The sequence below is a fragment of the Diospyros lotus genome, chromosome 11 (assembly GCF_014633365.1).
Source record: "Diospyros lotus cultivar Yz01 chromosome 11, ASM1463336v1, whole genome shotgun sequence".
NCBI classification, from domain to species: Eukaryota; Viridiplantae; Streptophyta; class Magnoliopsida; order Ericales; family Ebenaceae; genus Diospyros; species Diospyros lotus.
In genome coordinates, this window is record NC_068348.1 from 1,510,201 (window position 1) to 1,533,421 (window position 23,221).

The following is a 23,221-nucleotide window of genomic DNA, read 5'->3' on the forward strand; positions in this document are numbered from 1 at the left end:
ACCTAACAACAGTTGATCTGACTTGATCCAATTGAGATACTCAGGATTGACAACCAGAGCATCGTGATCGGAGGTGGCGTTGGAGACGTACTTCAATGGAGGAGGAGATTTGTTGATGCAAGGCAGTAGATTGAACGCCCTAATTGTGGTCCAGATTTGCGCCTTCCAGAACAAATAATTTTCGGAATCCAACTTATTTGGTAGAAAATTGAATGCCTTTGCCATTGCTGAGAAATCAGATTGTGTGGCTGAAGACAGAGTGTAAGAAGAATGAGGAAGAGAAGAAGAACTGAACTTGGGATTAGAGGCCATTGGTGCTAGTCTAGGGCTTTGATACCATGAAACAAGAGCTTCATGATGGAGAAGAAGAAAAATGCGAGAGAAGAAAAAGTACCTCGTTGACCTTATTGATTAGAAAATGAAAACACAATTACAGAGAACTGAAATGAGGCTAAGTTTATATACTTAGCCTTAACCGCCTAACAAAGTTATAACAATACAACAGAGTAATAATGTAACACTAATCCACTACAACAGCAAGCACATCACCAAGCCTACTATCAGCTGCTTATTCCTTCCACAGTTCGTCCTGCATTAGCTTTGCCTTGAGAAATTCAATATTGAAAAGTTAAGTACATGATATGCTCCGTTATCAATTGCAGATGCTCTAGATGCTTGCTATGCCAATTTATTGGCAGTGTAAACAATTGAGCTAATGTGCAAGCTAGATGATAAATTAAATAAAGTGCGCAAAGTTTTATGCAAAAGTTGGGGAAGTAAGGAAGAAAACCACCAAGGATTACAGCAGATCTAACAATTACTGTAAAAATCACTACAAAAATGGATGCCTCACAACCCAATTCAACAGTGTTATAGCCCACAACCTAAAGAGTGACCTTCTTCCTCAGCATAATCTGTTATGACTGTTGCTTGCATTTGTTGAATGTTGTCACTGCTATATAAGTACCCTCAAGACATCTTTTGTTATTGACACCTTTGTAATACAATAGTCACGTTTCCATATTGTACATGTTGGTTTTACAATATCAACCATGTGATAGAACATGACCATATAAATTATCTTTAATTCATCGCCATCTCTTGAAATTTTTTTATATGAAGATGGTGTTAGAACTTTATCTCATCATGCCTTGCTAGAGGGTTGTGTTAGGAAGGGTATACGGCCTAAATTTTGTCACACTGTTCTTTTGCATGGAATTGTGTTGTTATGTGACTTTTAGAAGTCAATTGACATTATGAACCCTAACTTGGTTAGGGTAAGGTGCAGTTAATGATGATGATGATGATGACCCCTGTAACGTGGGAACATTTTTCTTTCTTGAAAGCAAGCTCTCTATTATTTAGTGTTCTCTATTCATTCTGAAACTAGCAACTTTTAAGAGAATGCACATACATAATTTCAGGGTTTATAAAAGGTTGGGGTCTAGAAAGCAAATTACCATAGTTGATTAAGGGTGTTTTGGAATCAAATCTCTAGACCAACTTTTTGCTAAGGTGCTTTTGGGATCTCAAGACTGATCAATCTTTTTTATGAGGTTGCTAAACATAGTTTGTTTGATACATGGTTGAATCACTTTGATGCGGTGTCCTTTGAACACCCAATGACATGTTTGAAATTCAGCGAGTTCCTCAGTCTTCCAAGTTGTGTTTTTAGTCTCGAACTCAAGCATATTTGTACCTTCTATAAATTACATATTTTATAAATACTAAAATTTAAGGGATTTTTTTCATGAATATTGCAATATTAAAGATTCTAACAAAGTGTATATCTCAGTTTGATAAATTCCGCATGAGAATCCTGTTAGGCTTCTCTGTGAAATTTGGATTTAATTAAAATTGGATATTTTATATCAATGACAATGTGTCTCTCTGACAGTACAGTTTAATAATTTTCAGGTAACTGGCAGTTCTGTTAACCATATGCAATGCTTCAATGATGCTGCAGGCCAAGTTCAAGAATGTGGTAAATGAGATGGTGGTAAATGTAGATATTAATCTTTTTCATGAACTCAAATGCTTTGTGATGGAAGTGAAATTAAGATATTTTTTCTCACTTTTTTTGTGTCATGAATAGGGGATACCCATCTATCATTTTTGTTCATGATTGTTGACTTGCAATCTACTGTGATTTTTTCTTTTAAGGTGTTCAGAGGTTACAGGCTTTATCCAACCCCAATCCCAACTTGTGACACCCCAACTATGTAAAGCCTGAAGTTGACTGAAATAGGATCAATTAAAAAGAATTGAAGGTTGGGGTATGAAATGAGATGGGTAAAATGGTAATTCCAGGCACTTAAGACGGGATCTAGACAAAAGGTTCAAAAGATTGTCCTGAAAATACTTCAAATATATATATAAATGAAAAATATGCAAACTAGTAGGAAACATAGTATTAAATAACTCGAGTTAGAGAATTTATTGGGTTGAACAACACAGGATTAAGGCTAAAAGTGGGCTGTTATTATTATGTAGTTGTGGTGGATATACAAGTCCAAAAGTAAATAATAGGCCCAAATTGTACAAAGCTCTATTGATATTGGGCTGACCCACCAACGAATGTGGGTGAATCTAATTTGGCCTATTGAATGTACAACTTGAATAAAAGATGGCAAATAAGAAATCTGGAATATGGGAAATAGACCAACCAGTTAGGTAGAGAGAGAATGAATATGGGGTACAAATTGTAGCGGAATGGAAGTTGATTGATAGCTATAGTAATAATAAGAAGAAATAAATAAAGGAGAAATTTCCTTCTTCACTTGCTTCAATAATAAGCTGCAGAAGCAAGTGATATATCTATATACTAAATACATATACACACATAGGTTGGAAAAGAAGGATGGCTACCTCAACACAGAGGAGCTAAAATGCAGTGCAGAAAATGGGAAAAAAAAAAAAAAGAATGAACAAAAAGAATGGCTTGTGTAGGAGCCCCTAACTAGGGACACACAAGAAAGATGACATAAATTCCAAACCAATTAGAAACATTACACATCCTTCTTGATATTGACAACGGAAGCCACACTCATACATTCTTACTCGTAGACAAATACATTAGGGTCCATATACCCATAAACGTAACTTAATATTACACATCTCATTAGGGTCCACAAACCCACCATATCCCCTTAGGGGTACAACCTAAAACATAAACAAGCATAACTTAATATTACACACCACAAAACACCCCCCAAGGACCTTTGATTGAGGCAACTCTGTACACACTGCTACCCATTGGATCCTGATTCACTTGGCTTGCTCTCTACTTTAGCCTTACCCTTACTTGGAATGATGCAAGCAAACATGAGCCACAAGGCCCAGTAAGTATAACTGGAAGAAAGCGAGCATAAGAGTTATGGGTATCGAGAAGCAAAAGAGACATGAATGCTATTTAAGGTACTTTAAAATGATGAAACGTGCATCCATGCTCATATGCAATCTTTTAAAAACCATAATTATGGGACCAAAGTCCAAACCATGGGACCGAAGTCTGAAACCTTGGGACCGAAGTCCATATCATAAACCTGGGATCGAAGTCCAATTTTGAGCTCAATACTTTCTCTGCGGATATATCCTGCGGACTCATCCGCTGCGCATATCATGAGGCCTTTACACATTTTTAAACAACCATTTTCATGCACATGCTTCATGCATTATCATAACATGCATATTTGTAATAATTTCTCGTATATAACTGACATGTGATTAACGAAGCAATAAGCACAACAAGGCAACATTCATGCAAGACAACATTAAACCCTTGCATGTCCTCAATAAAGTATCATTCCCAAAGAAAGATACGGTGATACAAAACCCTATTTGAGACTCAATAAGTATAAATGTAAATCGTGGAATAATTTACTAGCAAAGGGAAATAACTTGTAAAATAGGAAAATGACTTGTCATTTATAAAATTAAGAGGTAGGATCTTGCAATAACAAGAGATAGAGAATAGAATTTGTAATTTAAAACATAACTTGAGAAAAGATGAACTGAACTTGTAAAATAGGCAAAGAACTTGCATAAAAAGAATTAAACTTGCCAAAATAGGAATAAGAACTTGCAATAACAATGATAGAGATTGGAACTTGCATATTAATAAGAAAACTGAGATCTTGCCTCTTAAATGGAACAAAGAGGAAGAAAAACTTGCCTTAAATGTCTTTTTAATCCTTGTAGCATACCGGGGTTGTCTATGTCAAGCCCAAACTCAAACGGCAGAATTTTCTCTAATTTCTCCAAAATTTTCCCTAATTTTTCCCCAAAACCTTCCCCCCAAAATCTTCCATTTCACTCAAAGTCATGGCCTATTTATAGGCCAAGGGAAGGCAATAACGTAGGGCTAATGGGAGCATTAAAAATTATTATTATTATTATTATGATTTTTTTTTTTTTGAAAAAAAATGTGGCTGGACAAGTGGCAAGGGGTGGTAGCCGTGTGGCTGCACCTGGGCGTGCAATAGGGTTCAAAAACCCAGCTTTTAATTTACTTGGCCGCAGGCAGGGTCGGCCCAAGGCCCAGTGGGGCCCTAGGCGAAAATAAATTTTTTTGGGGGAGGGTGGGGTGCTATATTTTTTGGAGGCCCCCAATTTTTATTATTATTATTTTTTTTTTGGGGGTGGGGAGGGTGCTTGGTTCTCGCAAGTGGCTGCTGTATTTTTCTTTGTGAAGGGGGGGGGTTGCTGTATTTTTTGGGGGGGCCCCAAAGAGGGGGGGGGGGGGGTGCTGTCTTTTTTTGGGGGCCCCAAATTTTTTGTGGCCCTAGGCATAGGCCTATGCCTTGGGTCGGCCCTGGCCGTGGGTTCGATCCCGCGACCTCCCCTCCCTCTTTGGCACTTCCAACCATCTCGCCTACTCTCCTTGGGTATAATCCTCACCATTTAGTTTTTAAAGTGACATCCATTTTCCAAAATTATTCTTTAACCCCAATAACTTCCAAAATTATTCTTTAACCCCAATAACTTCCAAAACTTACCCAAATTAATTTATTCTATTCTTTCCATAAATACTTTCAAACAAAATAATTAATTACTCATGTCCTCAAAATAACATAAACTATTATTTTCCTTAAATCCTCAAATATTCCATAATGACCTCGAAAAATTTTGAATAATTACCAAAACTCACTTGATAAATTTTAATTTTCTTCACTTAATTCCTTTATATTAATTTACAAATAAACGAGTCGTTACAAATTATCCCCCCTTAAAAGAATTTGGCCTTCCAAATTCGTACCTGGTCATTCAAGCAACTGAGGGAAGGAATGCTCCATTTCTTCTTCTAGTTCCCATGTAGCTTTTTCTGGACTGTGATACTATCATTGGACCTTTACATAAGGAATAGATCTGCGCCTCAATATCCTCTGATACCAACTTTGTAACGATCAGAAACTTACACAAATGCTTTGATACCAACTTTGGAATGACCATAATTTTCACCTCGAAAAAATTTCAACAGCAGAAGCAGACTGACAAAAATTACACATTTCAGGGGCTCGTATCAGCTAAACAAATCTAACAAAACACCCTATCTGAGCCACGTCCACACTCATCTCCAAGGATCTTTTAGGTCGGGAGAGCCCTGTACACATGACTATCTGCAAGGATCTGATACCACTAAATTTGACCTTGAACTTTTCCTTTCTTAACCTGGAATGATGTTAAAAACAACGTGAACCACAAGGCTCAGCGAGCTTATCTGAAACAAATGGGCATCATAAGAATTTACATCCCGATAGAATCACAAGACTAGCATTGTCAAGGCTTCCCATATTTATTTCCACGTCATGACAGAAGTTATTGCGTATATTCATTATACTTTATGTCACATGCCTATGCAAGGTTGCATAGCAATATGTTACACATGCACATGCACATCTAATATCATAGCCTTTAATACTCATTAACCATACACCACCCTCTTTGCATGGCAGCACACGCACATCCTGCCTGGACATCACTGGCACAACGATAGCAATGCCCTCGCTCAAAGGCCAATGGGACAAATACCTATCATAAATTTCGCATATATAAAATATCATGCATGATCATATGCAACTCACACCACCATGTATATGTAAGGGTTTTTACACAGTGGTTATGGGAATATTTTTTCAGGTAGTTCCAGGCAAAAGCTCATATTTTTCACGTTATGCAAATTACGTCATTGAAACCATATCGGTACGTTCCCAACCCATTTACGACATAAGGTATTAGTTCCAATATTTGCAGGCCGACATATTGACATCTCATACGATTCCGGGGTCAAGGTATGAACCCCTATACGACGTAAGTATTTGTACCACTTTACTTTCGGGATTACGGGTGACGCACTTCGCTACTCACATTATTGACTGATCTAGCATATTCGATAATATTAAATATTAAAGGAGCCTGGTCAGTTGACTGCCACAATCATATTGTGTATTCCCAATTCTCGAAGAACCTAACCCACATCGGTTCGGCATCATTCCCAAAGAAGTAGGGGCGATACAAAGCCCTGTGGCAGTTAGAAATAAATTTCATTAGGGATCACATATTTAGTTTAAACCCACCGTCCACAGATTCAATAACAATTCACATATTATACAATGGTTACCACACGTATTTACATAATTAATACGTGAAACCGAACCATGGTAAGGGAGAGAATAAATTATGGAAATCAACGGAGACTTGCATAGGGATTACAGAACATAAGAAGAGGGTAAAGAGTTTGCCTTCAAATAACCGTTTCTTGACCTTTTGGCCTTCCCGTTACGAAGTAAAACGTTTCATAGGAAGATAATAAAATTACAGCTCATAATAATCAGATCTGATCACGTGAAACACATGATTTAGCCGTAAACAATTTATGATTTAGCCATACAATACTGTTAATAATTTTTACCCACTTACCTGAAATTCTAAACACTGAATAACTTCAAAAACACTTTGATTTCTCTACCATTCTTGCTGCTGATTGCTTCATCTTCTTCCTCCCATTTCTCCTCAATTTTCCCCTTCATATTTATAGGCATTTCATGCCTCGGCAGCCAAGTCATTCTCACATCCCTAGGCTAATCATTCTAAATTACAAAGTAATTGCATTTTGAATTGAAGAAGCTGGATGCATGGCTTCTCAAATCTTCCCATATATATAGGCAATTTGACTTGGGCACCAAGCTTTTGCCCATTGGATTGACCCTCCTGATTTCCACCCGACTTTCTGCCCACGGACTTCAAGCCACACATATATATGATTTATATTATAAAATTCTTTCTATGTGCCTTTCACCCGCAGCTTCTCATCCTTGATTACGCCCACTGATTTCATCCAATTTGGAGCCCATTGTTTTATGCTATTTGCTCACCAAGCACACATACACATATATACACATATATATAATATTATATTATGGCCAAACTTGGCTTTTATGCACAACACACACATGCACTTATAATATATATTATCTTATTATATTATGTTGCTTTCCACTCTCTTTTTATGTGATTCAATGTGCACCTAACCCATAGATTCTCATCCATGGGTTCACGCCCACTATATATATATATATATATATAGTTGGTATTAGAGCGGAGGTTGGGATAAGTACACGTATGGCGTGTTGGGCAGTGACTCAGTAATGTCTGGCAATTGGATGATAGTTGGGCTAAGAACCCGATAGTCAAGGGGTAATGACAGGTGACAAGTTTCGGTTGTAAGCCATGGGTAGTGTAAGAAGGTTGAGTTGGTAGTTAGCTCGGTAAGTGTAATATGAACCAGTATAGGCAAAACCTAGGAAGTGACCCTATGGCGTGAGACGTCGGGTGAGATACTGGGAAATGATGATATGGAGTGTCCTAAAGGAGATGTTGGGTAATATCATAGGAGTTGTGAATGTATCTCGAGGAAATAGACCGAGTACGAATTTTGAGGACGAAATTCAATTAAGGGGGGGGGGGGGAGAATTGTAACATTCCAGAATTTTGGAGACAAATAGCAATTATTAATTCTAGTGTTTGAGGTAATTAATGAATGTTTGAGAATTTAGAAGAAAATAATAAGTTATTTTGCTTTGGAGAAATAGGTAATTAATTATCTTACTTTGGAATATTTATGAAATTATTAAATTTGGGTTATATAATTTCCTTATAGTTTTCAGTATCGAATCGACTGCAGGGAGTGCCCTGGAGCCCTAGATGTCTAAGAAAAATGATATGGTAGTGACGAGCATCTTGAGTCAAAATTTATGGTATTAAAAGAAATTGAAATCAAGACAATTTTCAGTACAGCTTTGATTTAGGTCAAAAAACTGAATCATCGTAGGGGACTCCCGGGAAGTCAACGGAACTTTGAGGGGGCTCCGAATTTTTGTGACGATCAACCCTAAGCTGGTTTCAGGATGAAACAAGGGTCCTGTAAAAGTGCGGGGGTGAAATCGACCCTATTGAGTAACTCGGAGTTATTAATTTCGGGTTTTAAGTATCTCAATAATTATTAGTTTAATGCTAGGGTATAATAGTAATTAAATAAATACTTAAACGAGATTTTTAGTGAATAATTTTTATATAGTATATTATATAGATATAATATAAAATATATATATATAGTGGGCGTGAACCCATAGATGAGAATCTGTGGGTTGGGTGCACATTGAATCACATAAAAAAGAGAGTGGAAAGCAACATAATATAATAAGATAATATATATTATAAGTGCATGTGTGTGCTGTGCGTAAAGGCCAAGTTTGGCCATAATATAATATTATATGTATGTGTATTTGTGCTTGGTGAGCAAATGGCATAAAACAATGGGCTCCAAATTAGATGAAATTAGTGGGCGTAATCAAGGATGAGAAGCTGCGGGTGAAAGGCACATAGAAAGAATTTTATAATATAAATCATATATATGTGTGGCTTGAAGTCTGTGGGCAGAAAGTCGGGTGGAAATCAGGAGGGTCAATCCAATGGGCAAAAGCTTGGTGCCCAAGTCAAATTGCCTATATATATGGGAAGATTTGAGAAGCCATGCGTCCAGCTTCTTCAATTCAAAATGCAATTATTTTGTAATTTAGAATGATTAGCCTAGGGATGTGAGAATGACTTGGCTGTCGAGGCATGAAATGCCTATAAATATGAAGGGAAAAATTGAGGAGAAATGGGAGGAAGAAGATGAAGCCATCAACAACAAGAATGGTAGAGAAATCAAAATGTTTTTGAAGTTATTCAGTGTTTAGAATTTCAGGTAAGTGGGTAAAAATTATTAACAGTATTGTATGGCTAAATTATAAATTGTTTACGGCTAAATCATGTGTTTCATATGATCAGATCTGATTATTATGAGTTGTAATTTTATTATCTTCCTATGAAACGTTTTACTTCGTAGTGGGAAGGCAAAAAGGACAAGAAACGGTTATTTGAAGGCAAGCTCTTTACCCTCTTCTTATGTTCTGTAATCCCTATGCAAGTCTCCGTTGTTTTCCATAATTTATTCTCTCCCTTACCATGATTCGGTTTCATGTATTAATTATGTAAATACGTATGGTAACCATTGTATAATATGTGAGTTGTTGTTGAATCTGTGGACGGTGGGTTTAAACTAAATATGTGATCCCTGGGGATATTTATTTCTAACTGCCACAGGGCTTTGTATTGTCCCTACTTCTTTGGGAATGATACTGAACCGATGTGGGTTAGATTCTTCGAGAATTGGGAATACTCAATACGATTGTGGCGGTCAACTGACCAGGCTCCTTTAATATTTAATATTATCGAATATGCTGGATTAGTCAATAATGTGAGTAGCGAAGTGCATCACCTGTAATCCCGAAAGTAAAGTGGTACAAATACTTACATGGTATAGGGGTTCATATCTTGACTCCGGAATCATATGAGATATCAATATGTCGGCCTGCAAATATTGGGGCTAATACCTGATGCCGTAAATGGGTTGAGAACGTACCAATATGGTTTCAATGACGTAATTTGCATAACATGGAAAATATGAGCTTTTGCCTGGAACTACCTGAATAAATATTCCCATAACCACTGTGTAAAAACCCTTGCATATACATGGTGGTGTGAGTTGCATATGATCATGCATGATATTTTATATATGCGAAGTTTATGATAGGTATTTGTCCCCTCGGTGCGAGGGCATTGCTATCGCTGTGTCGGTGAGGTCCGGGCAGGATGTGCTGCCATGCAAAGAGGGTGACTTATGGTTAATGAGTATTAAAGGCTATGATATTAGATGTGCATGTGTAACATATTGCTATGCAACCTTGCATGGGCACGTGACATAAAGTATAATGAATATAGGCAATAACTTCTGTCATGACGTGGGAATAAATATGGGAAGCCTTGACAATGCTAGGCTTGCGATTCTATCGGGATGTAAATTCTTATGATGCCCATTTGTTTCAGATAAGTTTGCTGAGCCTTGTGGCTCACGTTGTTTTTAACATCATTCCAGGTTAAGTAAGGAAAAGTTCGAGGTCAAGTTTAATGGTATCAAATCATTGCAGATAGCCATATGTACGGTGCTCTCCCGACCTAAAAGATCCTTGGAGGTGAGTGTGGACGGGGGCTCAGATGGGGTGTTTTGTTAGATTTGTTTAGCTGATATGAGCCCCCGAAATGTGTAATTTTTGTCAATCTGCTTCCGCTGTTGAAATTTTTTCAAGGTGAAAATTATGGTCGTTTCAAAGTTGGTATCAAAGCATTTGTGTAAGTTTCCGGTCGTTACAGCTTGGGTGGTGGCAAGGCCTTGTAAATAAAAGGGCTTCATTGTTTGAAGATGAACATGAAAGGGATGAGTCCATGTGTGAGATTTACTGAGAGAAAGAAAGAGATAGAGAAAAAGAAAGAGGTGCAGATGAGGCTGTGTGAGTGTGCATGAGGGGTAAGGAGGGTGTGTGTGTGAGAGTCACTGAAGAGGAAGAAAAAAAAGGGGGAAGAAGCAATGAAATTACCAGCGAAAACACAACTGCAGGTTAATATTGAGAAAGGGAGATTTGGAGAGTTGCAATGAACAAACACCAGGTGAATGGTTATTCTGCAATATGTGGAAAAATTATTCTCATGCTTGGTTATAAATTGTTTTGGCATGAAATTTTATGTTCTCAATTCTTAATTGTTATATATGACTTGAATGAATTTTACAAACAAATTGAGAACAAGTTGTTATATTGAGAACCATGAAAAATACATTTAAGAAAACATTAGAAAAAGATATGTTTGCAAAGGAATCATTCTCTTGAAAAATATATGTCTGAGAAAATATTGGAAAAAGAGATATTTGTAGAAGTATGACAAAAATGTGTTTTATGGTGCAAGCTTGAAAGGGACCATGATGAATGAAAAAAGACCCGTCCTCTTCTGTGGAGCCAAGGTGACTAAGAGACAGATGTGGATCCACTGGACCAAAATATTACCCATAGAGTTTTTTTTTTTTTTGGGGGGGGCTAAACCCATAAGAGAAAAACTTGATATATGAGATTTAAGATTTGATATTGATTCCCTTTAAATCTATTTTGTGCATTATCATATTTGAGATTTGAGATGAATTGAGTACATGCACATTCTTTGTACATGCATGTGACATCAGATTGTTACTGTTCATTTGAATGATGCATTGGGAATATTTGGAAATGAAACATTCTATATGGAAAATACTATATTTTGGATATGATCTATTTAATGCTGATTTCATATCACTAAGCTGTAAGCTCACCAGTCCACCTAGGATGCTTCAGGTAGTCAGCAACAGACCTAGAGTTCGACTCAGATTGGGGGAGTGTCAGTGGACTTACTTTAGGGTTACTCTCTTTGTTAGTTCAGTTATGTAATCGTTGATGATATTGTTGAAGATAATTCTTTAGAGATTTTTCAGTAAAAATATAATGGGTGGATTTTTGAGTTGAATGTGTTCCTTAGGCCAAAGGTCCAGGGTTCATGGTCAGTCCCACTGCTAAAGGCGGGTGGGGAGGGGGCGTGGGTGACAGCCCCAACTGGCTATTCAGTAGAGGATAAGGAGAAGAAAAAGGAGAAGTGATTTTTTATGCACAGTAAAAGGAGGAAGTAGTTCCCAGCTTTCAGCTAGTGGATTTCTAGTTCAGTAGTATTACAGGAGGAGACCATCAAAGTTCATATCACCATTTTTGTAGCTATCACCTCTATTTTCCAAGTGATCATCAAGTTTGAAGGGAAATACAGGAGAGAAATGAAGTGCTTGGCTAAATGATGAGAAATAAGGATTTTAAATTTTAATGTTTGATAAGATATTTAGTATTTTGAATTATGTATTACCATATTTTGTTTGGATTATATCTTTTAGTTAGGTTTTATCTTTTATTATAGTTAGCTCATTTATGTTTTAGTCCTGGTAGGATTTTGCCTTTAGTTAGGAACTTAGGATTGGATTCTAGCTTACAAAATTAGGTGAATGATGTATTCAGGAAAAACAAAATGCTTTTGATTTATTTTTGCTAGATAATGCTTTTGATTATTGAATAACAGGGATTGATTTACGCTCCTGATTATTTTCTCTCCCCCCCCTCCCCCCCACCCCCCCAAACACACACACAGCTTTTGTTTCTTCTTCTTCTCTTCTCTTATTTTCCCCCTACTTTCTTCTCATTCTTCTCCAATCTCTCTCTTTGATTTTCTGCAAACTTTTGTTTTATTCCACATCAAATTTGATATCAAAGAAATCCTAGACCCTAAGCTTCCATCTACTTTGCCATTACATTCATCAGTTTTCATAAGTTTTCGGAATTGAGAATTTCCAGTAGAAATCAAAGGATGTTTGGAAGTCTTCACAGTCCCCTAGAAGATTTCAAAAAACCAACAACAATGTCTTCAACCATCAAAGACCTTCATCAATAGTAGGAGCCTTCGCCACAACAGCATACAGCAGCAACAGAACTCATCAGCGTCCATTAGAAGCACCAGTGCCATCATTGTTCGTTGAAGGAGATCCTCAAGCCATGGCAACTCGTGACAAAGCGGTTGGAATCCTTGTCTGACCTTTTGGGAGCCTCAAAATGCTCTCACAGTGAGTAAAGATCACTACCCAAGCCATTGAAACCTTCGATTTGTTCAACTAGCCAATGTTGAAGCATCAGAAGCCTTGGATGATGCTTCTCCTCTTCACTAAAAACTTCACACCAGTCAACGGCAACTTCCATGAATTTTAGAGTTGATTTGGAACTCCTTGCTGGTTTACAACCTTGGGTTGTCACTGCTGCACCATTGCAAAATCTTCAGAGCTTCAATCAGGAGCCTTGCCTACCCTTGCAAGCAAGTTGGAACCTTTTCCAACATCATCAGTCACCGTGCAATATTTTTGCAGATAGTTCACTGAAGTTGCAATCCATTACAGAAGCTATTAAGGCATTTTTCACCTCTATCATGAAGCTGCAAGCTTTGATGTTGAACGGAAGCACTCAAATCGCTTTTTCTTACTGGTTCGTCTCCTTCCCGAAGTTATCAAAATCAAAATGCTGTCAAAACTCGATTCTAACAAGGAATTCTTTCTCAATTCAGGATGAATTGCGCGGGAATTGTGAATCGAAAGAGAGGGAGAAAATACAGAGAAAAAGAGAGAGAGAGTTGAGAGAGAATATGAGAGAGAGAAATAAGATCCAATTGTATTCAATGATGCCCACTCTAGCGGCGTGTGTTGGCTTATATACTCTCTTTGAGGAGTGGTGCCAATATTTGAATTACATGTTGCTAACTACCAATCTTCTACATTCTTCTATCCTTCTAACTACCTGCCCCTTTTATTACACTATTACCCTTCTTCTAATAGGCTATTACACGGCTACCCTTATCACATGACAATTCCCCTCCCCTTAGAATTCTTCTTGTCCTCAAGAAGAGTTAGAGTAGTCCTACCGCCTTTGGGAATTGTTGGAGTAAGTCCGGTAAGTACTCCCATGTGTTGTTCTCCAGGTTTAGGGTGGACCATCACACCAACACTTGTGTAAGGGGTAGTTTCTGTTTGTAGATCACTCTCTTGCTCACAATAGCTATAGGTTCAGCCGCTTGTTGGATCCCTAAAACTGCCGAGGGCAGGGTAACACTCATTGGGCTGCTGCCTGGAGAGGGTTTGAGCTGAGATACGTGAAAAACTGGATGGATGGAGGTCTCTTCTGGTAGTTGTAGTCTGTACGCCGCATTTCCCACCCGGGCTAGCACCTCATAAGGCCCATAGAACTTGGGATTGAGTTTAGTCACTGCCTTTGGAGAGAAGGTCTTAATTGTGCTTGCCTCAGTTTCAAATATACCCGATCCCCAATTGAGAAGGATCGTTCGCTACTCTTCTTATCAGCACACTGCTTCATCCGGTTTTGGGCACTTGCGCATTCCTTCTTTAGAGTTTGCATGACTTGTTGCTGCTAATCCAAATAGTCATCAACTGTGGCCACCAAATTAGGACCTCCACTAACGGGTAGCAATGGTGGTTTGTACCCGAATAGTGCCTCAAACGGAGTCATCTTTAGGGTGGAATGGTGGTTGGTGTTGTACCACCATTGTGCCAAGGGTAGCCATTTGTGCCACCCTATCAAGTGCACTAAGCACACGCACCGGGGATAGGTTTCAAGGCACTGATTAACCCGTTTTGTCTGTCCATCTGTTTTCGGGTGGTAGGCAAATGACATATGGAGTTGTGCCCCCAGTGACTTCATTAGCTCCCTCCAAAGTAGACTTGTGAAGACTTTGTCTTGATCTATCACAATGACTTGGGGCAATCCGTGCAATTTACCCACCTGGTATAGAAACACCCGCGCAACTTCTTGGGCCATGAAGGGATGTGATAGGCTTAGAAAGTGGCCGTACTTCGTAAGTTTGTCCACGACTACCAGTATGTAGTCCTTGCCCTTTGACTTGGGCAATCCTTCCACAAAGTCCATGCTGATGCTTGACCAAGCCTACTCCGGCATAGGCAACGGTTGTAACAACCCTGGGGGGTAGATGTTCTCATGCTTACACTGGCTGCAAATGTCACAGCCCTTCACGTATTCTTGCATCGCCTTCTTCAACCCCGACCAATAGATCAATTGATGGACTCTGTTGTAAGTACTCTGAACCCCTGAGCGGCCTCCCATAGGAGAATCATGTAGGGCTATCAAGATCTTCCTTCGTAGCAACTCATCATCTCTAATCACCAATTTCTCTTTGCACCTTAGCAATCCATTCCTTAATGAATAACCTGATTTGCTAGTTGGGTCTAGGGTCAATTGCTCCATCAGCTCTTTGGTCCAGTCTTCCTTCACATAACTAGATGCCACTTCCAAATACCATTCAGGTCAAAAGTGATTGTCGCCGAAGTCCCCTCTTCCATGCAGCAGGAAAGGGCATCTGCTGCTTTGTTCTCATGTCCCTTCCTATATTGGATAATATAATCAAGACCGATTAGTTTAGACATACCTTTCCTTTGGAGGTGTGTATGGAGTTTCTGCTGCAATAGGAACTTTAGATCTTCATGGTTTGTTCGGATAATGACTTTACTCCCTTCCAAATAGTGCCTCCACTTCTTTATCGTTATTATGACAACGAGTAGTTCTTTCTCGTACACACTGAGGCCCAAGTGCTTTGGTGATAAAGCTTGACTGATAAAGGCCAGTGGTCTACCCCCTTGTGCCAACACTGCTCTGACCCCATAATTGCTGGCATCGGTCTCTAGTACAAACAACTAGTTGAAATTAGGGAGGCCCAATGTAGGAACCTCACTCATGGCCTTCTTTAGTTTGTCAAAGGCGGCTTCAGCTTCCTCACCCCAAAGGAACCCCTCTTTCTTCAACAACTCAATTAATGGCTTGCTGATGATGCTGTAATTTTTAACAAACCTTCTGTAATAGCCTGTAAGGCCCAAAAACCCCCGTAGGGCCTTCACGTTCGTCGGCCTTGGCCAAGTAGTCATCGCTGCCACTTTCTGAGGGTCCATGCTCACTCCCTTTTCAGATATAACATCGCTAAGATATTCCACCTGAGTCTGTGCAAAGGCACATTTGGACTTCTTGATGAACAACTTATTGAATCTGAGGATTTGTAGAGTTGTCCTTAAGTGCTCTAGGTGTTTAGGAAAATTGGGGCTGTAAATTAGGATATCATCGAAGAAGACCAAAATGAATTGGCGTAGGTAAGGCTCAAATATCTAGTTCATGAGTACTTGGAAGGTTGCGAGTGTGTTAGTCAATCCAAAGGGCATTACCAAGAATTCGTAGTGCCCTTGGTGGGTTCTAAAGGCTGTTTTATAGATATCTTGAGGGTTCATATGGATTTAATGATACCTCGAACTGAGGTTGAGTTTAGAGAAAACTTTGGCCCCATGTAACTCATCTAATAGGTCCTCGATGATGGGAATAGGGAACTTGTTCTTAATGGTAAGAGAGTTGAGTTGGCGGTAGTCAATACAAAACCGCCAACTGCCGTCTTTCTTTTTGACTAAGAGTAAAGGAGTGGCATATGGGTTGATACTAGGTCTGATAACTGATTGGTGTAACATTTCTTTTATCATGCGGTCGATCTCAGCCTTTTGTTTTGGGGGGTATCGGTATGAACGAATGTTAACTAGCTCGGCATTGGGTTTAAGGTTTATAGTATGGTCCAAAGGTCTAGAGGGTGGCAAAGCCTTAGGCTCCTCAAAAATCCTTGAATTCAGCTAAGAGTACATCAAGTAAGTCCAATTGTTTTACCTCCCAGGGAATGGAGCCATTCCTCTTTGAGTCCAGCATAAGTTTCCCACCATAGTCCGGTTCCTCCTCCTCCTGGTTAACTGCTTGTATCGAGAACGGTTGAGTCACTTGTGTCCGCTTGTTTTTGAATAGCTATGCAATCTCTTTCCTGAGATAAGCTTGCAAGTACCAACCTCCGCACTGCCCGTGATAGTCATTCTTTTTCCCCCTTTTTTGAAAGTAACTTCCATTTTCTTAAAATCAAAGCAAATAGGGCTTATTTCTCTCATCCGGTCCATGCCCAAGACCATGTCACAACCTCCCAACCTGAGGAGTCTTAAGTCAGCTTCGAAGACTTCCCCCTGCATTCGCCAATAAAATCCCATACAGGTTGATTTGCAAATTACTTTCTGTCCATTCGCGACAGCAACAGACAGTGGTTGAGTCCCTGTTAGTCAGCGCTAAAGCCTCTTAGCTATGCCTTCATCGATGAAGCTATGTATACTTCCATTGTCAATGAGTATTGATAGGTTGTTCTCATGTGCTTTACCATCTACTTTTATGATCTTACTTGTGGACTCTCCCCTTAGAGCATGAAGGGAAATCTCCATTTTCTCATCCTCTTCTTCTTTCTCTTGGTTATCTATTTTGCCAACCTCTTCCTTTGTTCCTTCTAGTAGCAGTAATTGGCGTTTGCACTAATGGCCTGAGGTGTACTTGTCCCCACATTTAAAGCAAAGCCCTGCTAACCTCCTCTGCTCCCTTAAATTGTTCTCGAATGACTGAGATGGAGCCGGGAGAGCTAACCCCTTGCTACTTTGTCCCTATGTTCCACCCCCAGTTACTCTGTTGCAGAGGCATCGCCTGCCATCCTTGTTCACCCCCTTCTGCTTCTTTGTTAATGCCTCTACTGTTAACTCTTGCAACCTAGCACACTCCGTGGCCTGTTGTACTATTTTTGGTTGGAACATTTTCACGGTAGGATGGATCTCCTTGTTCAAGCTGCTGATGAAACCTGACACTAAGTATCCCTCGGTAAGGGTGGGATTGGAGATCAGCATGAGGGCCTTCAACTCCTCAAACCTCTGCTGGTAAGCTTGCACAAACCCCCCTTGTCTAAGCTTATTAAATTCTTCCACCACGTCTGGCATTCCTTTCTCCCCAAATCTCCCACAGTCCTTCCATGAATTCTTCCCAAGAGCACTCTTCCTTCACTCCCATCCAACCTTGACACCATGCATCTCCTACATCATTAAGGTAGGTTGTGACGATTGTTACCTTCTACTGTTCGGCCACATTGTAGAGGCTGAACACTCTCTCACATCGCCTCACCCACCACCTCGGGTTCTGGCTATCAAATAGGGGAATCTCCATTTGAGGCATAAGTGGATCGATCTAGTTCGATCTATGTGCCACGCCCGAGCTCCTCACTCCCGCATTTTCCTCCACCACCGGTTGCTCTATTTCCATTTCGGCAGATCCCTCCGATTTGCAATTACCTCCTTGGCCATTTAGGATCGATTCAGAGTTCTCCCTTGGAGGGAACTTAGGTGAGATTCGTACCTAAGTTTGGCATAAGGGCATCAGCATAAACTGATGCATGTGATCTCGGAGGGTTTGGTTTTGTTCTCTTATCTACTCTTCCAATCGAGTAGCTTGCGTTCTACTCTCCTCACGCCATACATTCACCGGTCCATTGATCCTTCTTTCCATCAAATTTTGAAACGTCTCCATCCTATTCTGCATCTTCGATACCGACGTCGTCACCTGTTGGAGCTGCGCCTCCATCTACTTCATTTGTGTTCCGTTTGCCATGGCCTACCCAATCGCCCAAGAACTTGCTCTGATACTAGATTGTCAGAACTTGATTTTGACAAGGAATTCTCTCTCGATTTAGGATGAATTGCGCGGGAATTGTGAATCGAGAGAGAGAGAGAGTCGAGAGAGAATATGAGGGAGAGAAATGAGATCCAATTGTATTCAATGATGCCCGCTCCAGCAGCATGTGTTGGCTTATATACCCGCCTTGAGGAGTGGCGCCAATATTTGATTTACATGCTGCTAATTACAAATCTTCTACATTCTTCTATCCTTCTAACCACCTTCCCCTTTTATTACACTATTACCCTTCTTCTAATAGGCTATTACACGGGTACCCTTATCACATGACAAATGCCATCACCAAGAAGGTAGTCAGCGATTGTTGTAGTGATCATCTGTTGCTGGAACTCTTATCAATGTCAGAGTAGCTAGTCTGTGCCTTCACCTGGTTGGAAGTCCTACTTGCTGCAATTCCAGAGAGCCTTCACCTTCTTCTCCCGATGACCCAAATTTTGGAGACCCAATATTGGTCAAATAGCTTGCAATCCAAATACACAATTTGCTCAAATAGCCCACAAGCCTTGCCTTATTGAACCAAGCCCAAAAACCCATAAACACAGGATCCACTGCCTTGTGCCCAATTACACTAAGCCCATTTTTCCTTTAACCCAAACCCAAACCCAATTCATTTTAAACCAAGCCCAATCTAGCCATTGTTACCTATCTCATGCCAAAATCAGAATCATCTTCACATTAAAACAGGTTGTCTCTTTCCTTTCTTTGGTTTAATTTTCTGTTTTCTAAATTAATCTTAGTTTGTTTTTGTGTGCCTAGATCTTTGTAGACTTACTTGCTCTCTTTGCCATGGAGTCTAAACTGTCGGACCATTCTTCTCAACCAATGGCCCATGCATTACAAAGCCTTGAACACATACAGGCCCAAATAGGCCAGATGAATTGAGATACACAAGCCTAGTTCACCACCTTGACCACTACGGTTGAAGCACTCAAAAATCAAAATGAACCATCATCACAATAGGAGAAAGAATGAGTTACCTCATATAGGTCATAATGGGCATAACTATTCATCTCTGTGAGCCATTCCTCATTCCTCATCTATGAACCACAAGTTCATGTTAGGTCCTCTTTCGCCTAGTATGCCACCCTCAAATGTTGAGTCAACCGTGGTGTTCTTGCTATCAGTCACTTGATTGCAAATTGTTCATTCTTGATTATCATTATGAGGAGCCAAAAGAGGGTGGAAAAGGAAGAACACCAAAAGAAAAAGATCATGAACACGACACTGGTGAATTGGGTGACGTAAAAGGAAGATTGTGATCACAAAATCGAGGAAGTTGTAGAAGAACAGGAGTTTCATATTATTAATCAGCATGAGGAATTGGAGAAACTGTTATAGCTGTTGAGGAAGTTCCTAAAGATGCTCCGAAAGAAGGATTTCCCTAACCCCCTTTCCCCTTTGGCCATTCTTTTGCATCCCATAGATGTTGTCTCCCAAGTGATCCGTCCTACTTTGCTTCACTGTAGTAGGAAGTTCATTGAGCATTTTTAGTTACATAAAGCATTTAGCAAACTACGTTATTCTCTTCCTCTTGAAGAACTTCTTGTTGATCTATTCTATTCCTGCCAACAAATTCAATTCCCATTACAGTTACCTTCATGTTTCGCGCACAAATGTAAACAAAAAACAATATACCAAGACTTTATCCCACTATGTGGGGTCTTTGCACACAAATATGTAATTGACATTATTATGGATGAACAGATTATCTTTACCTGGGATAGACAGATTCAAAGTTTTCTTGTTTGTTGGGCGAACCTCTTCAGATTTAGCCTACAATTGGATTCCTAATGAGCAATTGCCATTGTTTGACCCTGCCTTACCGGAGTTACACAGGAATCAACATGATCTTTCCCATTTTGAGGGAGTTGTTATTAATCACAATCCTTGACTGCCAGCAATACAATTCTACACAAAACTTGAGGACAAATTTTTTTTGAACAAGGGGAGGAGAATGCCAATAAATAAATATTTTAAATTTTTAATGTTTAATAGGATGTTTGGCATTTTGAATTTTCATATTTTGTTTAGATTTTATCTTTAGATTTTTAGACTTTATCTTTTGGTTAGGTTTTATCTTTTATTATAGTTAGTTTGCTTATGTTTTAGTCATGATAGGATTTTGGCATTTAATTATGTCTTAGTTAGGACTAGATAATAGCTTATATATAGACGGATGATGTATTCAGATTTCAGACCCCTTGCACCCCCCCCCCCCTCCCCCCTCTTTTTGATTATTGAATGCGGAGAGATTAATTTCCTACCCTGATTATTCTCTCTCTGCCTCTCAGCGTTTGCTTCTTCTCTTCTTTTTCCCTACTTTCTTCTCCAATCACGTTTGCAACTTTCAATTTCATGGCTGCCGAGCCCTGCCAACTGGCACTTACCCGCATTTATGTTAGGGTAAACATATAAACAGAAACCCTTTATAGGGGCCTATCAATGTTAATACCATTTGGATGGAAGTTAGTCTATTAGAGTGGCTCATAAATATAAAAATGTTATTGAAACATAATTCCAGATGAGATTTTTTTTTTTTAAGACAGGTCTTTACAGATATCATTTTCCTTTCTGCAATAGTTTCTTAGTGTGACTTTTTCAAATTATTCATTCCCTTTTACTGTTATAATGAAACTCTTTTTTTTTTTACACACTGTTTTCCCCCAAGTATAACCCAAGAGTAGCCATTCTGTATCAATGGAACCTTTGATTTTAATGCATCCTTTTCTCGTTTGTCTTACCTTGCAGCACTTGATGCAGCAACAAAAGGGAATCGCTATATAAATTCCTGTCTCAGGTATTTTACTTTATAACTTTTTAGCATACTTACTACTAACTTTTTGTAGGCAAGTAAACTTTTAGTAGGCATTTTGGAAGGAATTCTTGTATGGTTCCTTGCATTTAGATAGGAAGTTATGGGAACTGGAACTGTGGAAATGGAGTGAAGAAGAAACATGGTGTACCTTGTCACGTGACTTTCAGTAATTTGATACTGTATTGCATGCCAAAATAGAATGGAATGATTTAGATATACCGAGAGAGAGTCAAACGTGTTTGACACTGTAAATCAAGAATGTTGCAGGCATGTACCTGAATAAGTAAATACCGTATGCTTAACTCCAGTATATCATTTATTGCTAAGCAGCCAGTTGTTGAGTACTTTGGTATACGAGTGCACAAGAGCAGAAATAGACTTTTGTTCCCTGGTGGAAGAACTTAGATAAAATAACGTGTAAAATTATTTTGTAGTTGATAGTTAAAAATCAACAACAAAGATGCTTTTACTAAGTGAATCAAAACTTGCTAAAGGACAGAAGTAAACTCTGTAACCTTATTACTTCAATATTAATAGTGGAGGTGATCACCAAAAAAACAAGATCTTGTAACAAAATCGCTGGGTAAAAAATGCCTGAAGTTTACTAATTCTTTATTGTTTTTAGAAATAGAGTTAAAATACTAAAAGAAAGAAAAACAAATTAATGAAATGAGAGTTGAATGGGGGCAATTACCTCTACGAGATCCATGTAGATCCCCTGGAAATGGGAGCTACAAAATAGGGGTTGATCATTTATTATCATATATTTCCTTTTCTGCCTTTCGGTAACATCAAACATTTCATTTATTCATCTAAAGGTACTTTTGTTTGTACTGACTCTTTCATGTGGAACCCATTCTGTGCAGATTAAATGAAGAAATGAAAGGCATTGACAGTCTAGCCACTCAACTGTATCCTTGGTAGTGCTTGGCATATTATATATCTCCCCACTTGCACGTCCTTTTCTTTCTAGGGTGTGTGAGAATGTATGTATGTATTTAAGGTTACACGGGGCATGTTTGTGTGTGTTAAAACGGACTTAGCCTATGGGTTAGGTTTCCACTTCATTCTTTTGCAGCACGTTTCTAGGGCTCAATATTGGAAACTTCACACACAACATCCCCCCCCCCCCCCCCCCCCCCCTCTTTATATATCATCACCTAGATGGCACACGAGACACATTTGCACCAAGCAAGGGTGAAGAACTTTTGTGGTGGTTCATTAGTTTCAACCATTTACTTTCTAGGAAAGTGACATTTGAATTGAAACTCTTGAAATTTGGTAGCATTTGAAGAAATCTGTCACTTTGTTTGTTCACATTTGCTTCCTTGACAGCTTTTTATAGAAAAATCTTAAGGAGAAATGTAGACACATTGGACTCAGCCGTGAATAGGCTTCTCCGTCTCCCCTGATAGTAGTGTCCCGTATGACATAAACTTTGTCGAATGAGAAAGCTTGCTGCTTCAAGTTTCCTTCTATCTGTACATTAAATGACCAATTCAGAAGGTTGGTAACTTCATATTTCATCTGTTCGAAAATACTCGGGAGAAAACAAACTGATGTATTGTTGAACTGGGTAGTTAGGGGGAGGGGGTAACAATGGATATATTTCAAAATTTTCTTTCCCATTTTCAGATTAAGTTTCTATGAACCTTTGCATTAGCTTACTACTCGATAAGCCTAGCAGATGTTGTAGTAAAAACCCTGCCAAGTAAAGCTGAATTCCTTTGCCTACTGGATCTATTTCCTTTTAGCAGTTCCTCTGTGAGCCACCACTCACATTCACAACCATTCAAACACAATTGAATGCTTGAAGCTC

General features: G+C 39.1%; 1 protein-coding gene across 5 annotated transcripts in view; it reads left to right on the top strand.

Moving 5' to 3' along the window:
- LOC127813520 (uncharacterized) overlaps positions 1-23,221 on the top strand; it is a 29,712-nt gene that overhangs the window by 4,956 nt on the left and 1,535 nt on the right. For 3 of the 5 annotated variants that reach the window (XR_008026112.1, XR_008026111.1, XM_052354532.1), the window contains exons 2-4: positions 1,918-1,984; positions 21,336-21,384; positions 22,269-22,322. Coding sequence is in view for 2 of the 5 variants with exons in the window: in XM_052354532.1 (XP_052210492.1) it covers positions 1,918-1,984; positions 21,336-21,384; positions 22,269-22,322 (170 nt within the window). In the remaining 3 variants the exon portion in view is untranslated. Of the gene's footprint in view, positions 1-1,917; positions 1,985-21,335; positions 21,385-22,268; positions 22,323-22,747; positions 23,137-23,221 lie in introns of those variants that run through there. The other 2 variants (XR_008026110.1, XM_052354531.1) reach the window with 2 other exon arrangements.